The sequence below is a fragment of the Scardinius erythrophthalmus genome (genome assembly GCF_964197995.2).
Source record: "Scardinius erythrophthalmus genome assembly, chromosome: 24".
NCBI classification, from domain to species: Eukaryota; Metazoa; Chordata; class Actinopteri; order Cypriniformes; family Leuciscidae; genus Scardinius; species Scardinius erythrophthalmus.
Genome location: NC_138244.1, coordinates 1,458,427 through 1,467,456, shown reverse-complemented (window position 1 = coordinate 1,467,456; position 9,030 = coordinate 1,458,427). Strand labels below are relative to the sequence as shown.

At 38.0% G+C, this 9,030-nt stretch overlaps 1 protein-coding gene across 2 annotated transcripts; it reads left to right on the top strand.

Annotated features, from left to right (window-relative positions):
* The first annotated feature begins 501 nt into the window (after positions 1–501).
* LOC308684385 (ubiquitin carboxyl-terminal hydrolase 21-like) lies at positions 502–8,779 on the top strand. 2 transcript variants are annotated; one of them, XR_014029359.1, is made up of 5 exons: positions 502–576; positions 3,072–3,203; positions 3,460–3,506; positions 3,621–3,664; positions 7,495–8,779. XR_014029359.1 is itself a non-coding variant. In XM_081355574.1 (5 exons), the coding sequence occupies exons 1-5, from the start codon at positions 514–516 to the stop codon at positions 7,502–7,504; spliced, it is 276 nt and encodes a 91-aa protein (XP_081211700.1). In that variant the 5' UTR covers positions 508–513; the 3' UTR covers positions 7,505–8,779. The 2 variants fall into 2 exon arrangements, 1 of the variants encoding a protein (XP_081211700.1); XM_081355574.1 differs by having other exon boundaries at positions 508–576; positions 3,460–3,486.
* The last annotated feature ends 251 nt before the right edge of the window (positions 8,780–9,030 follow it).

The window sequence follows — 9,030 nt, the reverse complement described above, 5'->3', positions numbered from 1 at the left end:
GATTGAGGTCAGTAGCCTACTTTTGCGTTCATCTGATTGAATATTGTTTCTAAAATTGGATAGGCTAAGTCGAAAAATGGGTCATTTTAAAGCTTGTTAATGATTTTAATGTGTTTAAACGAGAAACAAGCCACACAAAAAATTGGGCGGTTTTTTGGGCGGTTTTTGACGAGGTTTTGGGCTGGAAAACCTTGCTGGCACCTGGCAACCCTGCCGACGGTGGCCCAGCCGCGGAAAACCGCTGGTGGCGTGCCACCCAAAAAACGCTGGCAGACCGACGGGATTTTCAGATTGCTCGGGTTGCCGATGGAGTGCCGCCAGAGGTCCGACCATGTCAAACTGCTGACTTTGTGCCGCCCAAAAAACGCTGGTGGACCGCCAGGTCATTGTTAGCTGGGATGATTCACATGTTAAAAATTAACGTGTTTTCCACATGTGCCACATGCTCCATTATGTTCACATGTGGTGACACGTTGTTCACATGTGGTGAAACGTTGTGATAACGTGAAATTCATGTGTTTTTTCTGTAAGGTGAGAACGAGTGTTCGTTCGACGTTGAAAGCAAGTTCGCGAAAGGTTGGTATCTCTATCTCGTGAACACCTTTACACAATCACACATTAAAAAGTGGTATAAAAATATTTTAAATTCTGAATATAATTTTGTCAGTGTGTTATTGTCGACCCGAGAAGCGATTGCGCCTTCTTTAGAAATTTAACTAGTCGCAAGTTTGAGGTAAAATGCACTTTTTGGTTGTGGTTGTCGATGTCAAAACACTATATAAGCTGTGATTCAAATATTAAATAATGTTATGTCATTATGTCTTTTTGAATCTTTTTGAATCTTGCCCCTGACAAATAACCCAAATTACAAAAAAAGACTAAAACTAATAAGGTTAGGTTTGAACAAAGCAAACGAGGAACAAAATAAAAAAATATTTTGAGTTGTTTATTATTATTTAAAGAGTTAAGTATCTTTAAATCTGTTTTGTTCCAATGATTCTCACGTACAGTAGCCTAATTGGTTAAAATCAGTCTGTTGACGTGTGTCCAGTTATTAATGGACTGATGATTCATCTGAAGGGGTTGTTTCGCCTCATATTATGTCTGTTGTGATGCATTCATAATAAATTCATGCTGCTGTTTATGCTTCATTTGTTGTTTGCTCATCTGGATATAATTGTATATATGTATGTAGCCTACATATGTTCGTTTAGTTTAATTGGGTTAGGGTGCCGTCGAAAAAAAAACACTACAAAAGGGTGCCATGCTTTCAAAAAGTTTGGGAACCACTGTACTAGAGTACATGTACTCTGATAATCTTCACTGTAATAAAATGAAATATTTATTTATATTTATATATGATCATATATTGCCTGAACCATTAATATGTTTCATATTTTTAAAATGTAAATGAAAAGAGGCAGGGTTGAGTTTTATATTTAGTTTTGTTATAAATATATGCATGCAGTGAAGATAGCCTAATCAATGTACGCGTTACCTAAACCACATTTGTGGCTATTAAGCCGGAGGAACCTTTTCACAGTTCCTAGAACTATTGGTGGAAATACCCAGATTTTGGCGTGTTCGCACCGCAGGAACTAGGAACGATTTTAGTTTTAGGAACTCCTTTGAGGAACTGATTTACTCCTAATTCAGAGTCGGGACTGAACCAGCTCTATAGGATCTATCCGTGACGGTAGTGTTCGCTGATTGGCTGAACGCACGCGAAACACCAGCACACGCCATTTAAAAAGCTGTGTTTTATAGCAGATTATAGCCTATATATTTACTCCAGAAACTAACTCTATGAACATGGAAAACAGTGATAGATGAGCCTCTTAACCTTTACGCTGAGGAGAACATCCATTGCGACTTTGAAGGGACCAAACCAAACATGAATTGTGCTCAGCAACACTGGACATCAACCACACGGCATACACTAATATCCTTTCATTTACTGTCTATCTATGTATAACAGTTATATATAATAACGTATTAGACAGGACTATTAGATCGTAAACTAATGAACACAGAGAATGCGGGCTCTATGAGCTCAGGCTCTGCCGTTCTCAGCGCCATCAAAATAAGTCACAACAAGAAGCGCGGCTTACGTCCCTTCAGAGTTCCTACTGGCGGTGCGAATGCCACCAGGAAAACGTTCCTAGGGGAACCCTAAAACTACCCAGTGCGAAAGCCCCTAATGTTGCCTAAAATATAACTGGAGTAGACAGAGCGAGCTCAGTGACGTTATCAAGAACGCTGCTTTACCATTTGTCCTCCCACCCTTGGGAGTTCTTTCTCTTAAGTCAAACTTGACAAATCCAAACAACCAATGACGCAAGTAAGAAATGTACATACTTGGTATTGGGAAATGCCCAGAGTAAGCTACTTAACTGGAGCAGAAACATGTTGGTGTAAGGGTGGAATTCCTGCAGTGGTTCAAGCTGCAAGAACTGCCGAATGACTAAATTACGTTATTGGCAAGATGGTTGAAAACTGCACATTTCTTGTCTATTACCACCCACTGCCACGTATACCAACGACGGAAATAAGTGCAGTTACAATAGCTTAATATTTGTGGGAGAGCATTGCTATAGATAGTGACGATATTGTATTGCAATATGTAGCACTTCAAAGTCAATACCAAAACAAAACTAGTTAGTACATTAGTTGCAATTGAAAGATTTGAGAAATGCCCAGAGTAAGCTACTTAACTGGAGCAGAAACATGTGGGTTATTATTCAGAAACCATGGAAACTAATAATGAACAAGAACACAGGTAAAACGGAACCAATGGAACTGTATACGAAAACAATGAAAAATACGCAAATTAAAACAAAACACAATGAAATGAAACAGACTCGTAACACTATGATTTCCAATTCATTATATAATAGAAGGAGAGGGATTGTGAATCCATCCTCTTCAGCAGTTACTGAGACCTGTCTGACTTTATAATTAAACCCATTACAGTTTTTTTAACCAAAGCAGACAATAAAAAAGCTGTAATATTACATAAAATTTGACACAGTTGCATTATTTTTGACTGAGTTCCTCCTGTTGTATTGCAGGTTTCCTCCCACACGTATGAACTCTATGCCATTATAAACCATTATGGCTCATATCATGGTGGACACTATGATGCAGACATCAAATGTGAAGATGGAAACTGGCGTCGATTTGATGACTGCAGTGTATCAGAGGTATTTATACATTATATATATATATAAGTTATGCACAAGCTTTGTTTTGTCAAGTATCCAGTCAAGTATTAGTCTGTCATATTTCTTAACCCCTGAAGTGTTCACCCCACATTCATCACTATTTCAAAATAAAAGTCTGAACATGCCTTAGGAGTATGAACATATTCTTGTTGCAAACTGATTGTTAGGTCTCCTGTAATTTATTTTGAAAATCAGTATATAATTACTCACATCTCATGTTATTTTTTGCTCAAAGATATCCTTGAACGACGTCTTCAGAAACGTGAGCTCCAAAGACCAAGGGTATCAGTTTTATATTCTGATCACTGCAGCTTCTGAGACTTTTGTTATTGACAGATATTAATGTTTCTGTGAGTTCATATCTGATCGGATCTTAAAATGTGTGTTTCTTCACAGGAGTTCAGAAGCCTATTTACTGATGTACAGACACAGAAAGTAATGTGAGTATCACAGTATTTCATGATTTCAGTGAGAGAAGGTCAGTGTCAGCATGATGATCTGCAATGTTCTGTCAGTAACTCAATCATAGTTATACGCCATCATGACTGCACAGATGAAGAGCTCACAGTTACTGTGTAAACATGGGAAACACAGTAACTAAGAGATGACAGTTGTGACAGTCAGCATTGTGGTTGTACATATGGCTTTTTATTTTTTATTACTTGTTATTAGGGATGTGCTGATATTATTATATTATTATTATATTTCTTGTCGAGGTGAAAAGCTGTCTCACAATACAAGCATGATGGTGTTGAGTTTGTGGCAAAACCTTTTACGGTCCTTGCATTATATCATTCTGTCTTTTAGTCAAGTGAGCTTTATTGCCATTCTGCTATAGAGACATTCAGTGGAATGAAATGTAATGCCTCGCAGGACCACGGTGCTACATATTTAACAAATATAAACATAAACAGTAGAAGTATAACTTAAACAAGTATAAACCTACATATACATGTAGCTACCTACTGAAAGTAATCTAACATACATACATATATATACAGTTTTGTTCAAAATAATAGCAGTCCAACATCCCTAACCAGATCAATCACTGTCTTCGGTATAAATTATATTTCCACATGGCAAAAAATGACTAGTAGGTGTAGTAGAGTAATAGAAAAACAACAGACCCAACAGTCATGACATGCTGCTGATTCTGTGTAACTGAATCATTGAAAGGGGCACATTATAAAATAATAGCAGTGTGGAGTTCAATTAGAGAGGTTATTCATTCTGTGAAAAAACTATTGTCAATAAGTGTCCCTTATTTAGGGACGAAGGCAGTACTGTACTGTACATGGGGGTTATTGTGCATTTCACTCTGAAAATCTGAATAAAATGGGCTGTTCCAGACATTGTTCAGAAGAACAGTGTACTTTGATAAAGTTGATTGGAGAGGGGAACATATATAAAGAAGTGCAGAAAATGCTAGGCTGCTCCGCTAAAATGATATCAAATCCTTTAAATTGGCAACCAAAACCAGAAAGACGTGGAAGATAACGGAAAATTACCATTCGAATGAATCGAAGAATAGCCAAATGGCAAAGACTCATCAATGATCAGCTCCAGGGGTGATCAAAGAAGATCTAGAGTTATCCGTGAGTACTGGAACAATTAGATGACGCCTCTGTGAAGCCAAGCTATCGGCAAGATGTCCCCGCAAAGTCCCATTGTTGAAAAAACGACAGGCGCTGAAGAGTGTACAATTTGCCAAAGAACACATAGACTGGCCTAAAGAGAAATGGCGTAACGACGAAATGGTGCCCAACCCTGCTCCTGCCGATCGACTGTCCTGCACAGTTTATCTCCAACCCTAATCAAACACACCTGAAGCAACCAATTAACGTCTTCAGGATCGCTTGAAAATTAAAGGCAGGTGTGTTTGATTAGGGTTGGAGATGAACTGTGCAGGACAGTCGATCGGCAAGAGCAGGGTTGGCGTGGGCACAAATAAACTGATGTGGATTTTAAATTATTTTATTAACTTGAAATACGGGCATATTTTTGTAGATGTGTTCCTAAAAATGTGCATATATTTTTACTTTTGCACGTGATTGTTTTAAACCCGTGTTTAGACCCGTGTTTCCCCCGTGTCCGACCCGACCCGCACCCGTGAGTCACACAAGTCCACACAGTAAAAATTAGATTTTTTGATTCACCATTGCGGTTAATTTTTCAGAAGGAACAGAATTAAAAGAACTAAAGGTCACTAAAGAGGCGTTTTCATCCGAGAAACGCTGTGATTGGTGGATAAGCTATGGAGCAGGTGATATCTATGGGTGATACTACTTGACTGACAGCGACATAACCAATCACAGTGTGACAGACGCTTCACACAGCACCAACTGCAATGATTCATTTTAAATGAATGTAGTCAGAGCGTTAGCCTACTGGCAGTCTGGCACACGTGGGTGCTCGGTATTTTCCTACGGTATCGGCGCCTATGCCAGTAATTAAAATAAATGAAAAACAGACAAACAATCTTCCGGTATTGCATTTAAAAGTATTGCACTATTTTATTGATTCTGTGGCTAACATAGCGAACTGTTTTACACCAGAGAACATATACACTCCGACAATAGACAAAAGTCAATTAGTTTTTAGTTTAATTAACATCACAGAATCAGAGGTATCACAGACCATTAAATCACTCAAACCATCAAAATGTAAAGATATTTTTGATATGGATACGGTAATGCTCAAGGCACTAAGTACATCAATCATATCCCCCATCACCAAAATAATCAACATGTCTATTTCACAAAATATCTTCCCAAGCGTGTGAAAACCAGCTGTTGTTGCTCCAGTTTTCAAAAGTGGAGATCCTCATTCCATGTCAAACTACAGACCCATCAGCATATTGCCTACAGTGTCTAAGATTGCAGAGAAACTAATAGCAAAACAAATTATTAACCATCTAAATTCCACACCCTTTGCCCTCCACCCTATGAAGTTCGGCTTCAGAGCCAATTACTCCACCGAGACTGCGACTTGCTTCTTTACTGAAAACATCAGGGCTCTGTTGGACCGATTTGGGGTTGTTGGTGCGGTGTTCCTGGATCTCAGGAAGGCTTTTGACACTGTTAATTATACAATTATGCTGGCAAAACTATGCAGTTTTAACTTTTCCTCAGATGTGCTTAAATGGATTGAGTCTTACCTCACTGACCGTCTCCAACATGTCAGAGTCCAGTCTTTTAAATCAGCCGCTCTTAGTCTGTCCAGCGGTCTTCCTCAAGGATCTATTTTAGGGCCTCTATTGTTCTCACTTTATATAAATGACCTTCCGTCCGTCTGTCCTGATGTCTCTATGTCTCTACAGCTTGGTTGAAACACTCCTGCCTACAGCTGAATACATCAAAACAGTAGCAATGTTTTTCACAAAGTCCCACAAAAACTTTAGTGTTGAGCCAGATATTTTCGTTTCTGGGAAAAGGCTGCAGATCGTGTCAGAATACAAATATCTGGGGGTTTTGATTGATTCAAAGTTGTCGTTTACATCGCATGTAAAAAGGGTCTGTAATCGCATCAAATTTAACCTCAAGAATTTTAGATACATTCGCCATCAAATGTCCACACAGGCAGCAAATGCACATGCACTCTATGATCTTATCACATATCACTTACTGTCTACCCATCTGGTCACGCTGGTGTTACATCTCTGAAACCTCTGCAGTCACTTTACAAACGATCTGTTAAAATTCTGGATAAGAAACCAATTATTTCTCATCATTGTCCAATATTACAAAAACATAGATTACTCAGCTGGGAAAACATGGTCAAATACTCAAATCTATGTCTTCTATACAAAATTATTAATGGTTTATCATCTCCTCCACTCCACCAGTTTGTTAACATCCGTACAGCTGATCACAGCAGAACCAGACGTGCAGCGAGGGGAGATTGTGTCATTCCCTTTAGAAAAAGTGTATTTGGTCATACTTCTTTTTCTGTTCGAGCTGCTACTGAATGGAACCGCATTCCCTTAATCATCAGAAATCTAAACACATATTGTACATTTAAGAACCATTTAAAGAAATGAATTTCAGATCTGTCAACATTAACACATCTCTAGACCTGCTCTATCCACTGCTGGCTTCTTGCCTTGTGTGTGTGTGTGTGTGTGTGTGTGTGTATATGTCATGTTTTTGTCAGATGTTTGTTTGATTGTTGGTTTGTTGTATTTCGACTGTATTTTTGAACATAATAGGATTTCTTACTAAATGCATTGTACAATTTTTTTATTTTTATATGTCATTTTACTCTCTTTTAGGGTGACTTGACATCTGTCCGGGACTGCAGATGAAAAATAGCCTTCTGGCTAACTCTGGCATATTGGCAGAAATGTTTATTAATATGCACTGTCCCTGTAATAATAAAATAATAAATAAATAATTCGGGAGTTGACATCGGGTGCACGAACACAAGAGTGCACCAGATTGGGCCAGGACTGGATGAGCTAGACGACTTCCTGTAAAAAGTCCTGGTGGAGGAGTAAGGAAGAGGGTGCCTTGTTATTCTTGTTTTTTCTTTCTTTTTACTTTACTATTATTGGGTTTAACAATTTGACACTGTTTTTGATAGAGAGGGAGGTAGCCACACTTTGTATTTTATTTTTGGGGTAAAATTAGAATTGTTTCTTTGACTTTTATAAAGGACCCCTTCCTGAGTGTTTCTTTTTTTACACTTATAATCCTACTGAGAATATTTTTACATATAATCACACTAACTGTCACAAATATGAATATGTGAATGAGAGGTAATGCAACCAGATATAAAGGGAAAAGATAAGAATGTTTTTACTATTTTTATCACTTACTAATCATTTTACTCTTATAACAGAGTTCTTTTAATATTCTAAAGTTTTTATGAATCATAAGTGAGGTACATGCATTAGACTACTGGGAGATATTTCCACCGGGTAAAAAGAGAAATGAATTACAAGCGCGGTCGCCAATTGCCGGACCAGCAAGGGCAGACTCAACTGGTGGTTTAAAAACCCGCTGTCTGCCCCAACACCAGATAGTGCCCAGGGCACCTCTGGCAGCGATGGAGCGACCCAGTGTTGTGTGAAACATGCAATTTGTTCTTTTATGCCTCATAATATATAGGCTTCTAATAGGGTATTAAGTATAATTGTAACGTTGTGTAAGAAAAGTGTTGTATAAGAAAAACACTGTATAAGGTTTTTATAAGAAACCTTATTATATGGAAACAATGTAAAAGGTTTTTATAAGAAACCTTATTGTTAAGAAAAACACTGTAAAGAGTTTTTATAAGAAACCCTTGAATCTGGTTCATTAGAAAAGACACTGAGACTTGGTTTTATAAACATGTTTATTAAGAAATTGTCATTAAGAAAAGACACCACAACTGTTGTTTGTAAAGTCATTTATTGAGAAGATGGTTTATAAAGAGACACTGCAATTGGTGATGTAAAGTCATTTATTGAGAAGATGGTTTATAAAGAAAAACAGACCACACTGAATGTTGTAAGCATTTATTAAGCATATGGCAGAGTAGAGAGGAATTGAAAATGTATTAGAAAGAGCTTTACCAAAGAAAGAAGAAAAATGCAATCATTACCGTCTAGGTGTTGCGGACGAGACACAGAAGATACAGCGATGAAGAAAAGGTCCAGAAGAAGGAGGACGGAGAGACAAAGGCTTTATAACCAAGTCCTAGGGGGTTTCCAGGAGAGGATGACCAATGAACAAGTTATAGGGAGTTTCCAGGAGGAGATTTCTGAAGATGTCCAAAAATTGATGGACTTTAAAAGAGCTGGAATGACATGTCCAGTCAGACGCTG

Coding starts and splice junctions, on each gene's coding strand:
- LOC308684385 (XM_081355574.1), top strand. CDS start 514: ATGTGTTTTTTCTGTAAGGTGAGAACGAGTGTTCGTTCGACGTTGAAA. Junction 577..3,071: donor TGAAAGCAAGTTCGCGAAAG/GTTGGTATCTCT, acceptor GTTGTATTGCAG/GTTTCCTCCCACACGTATGA. Junction 3,487..3,620: donor TGAACGACGTCTTCAGAAAC/GTGAGCTCCAAA, acceptor GTTTCTTCACAG/GAGTTCAGAAGCCTATTTAC.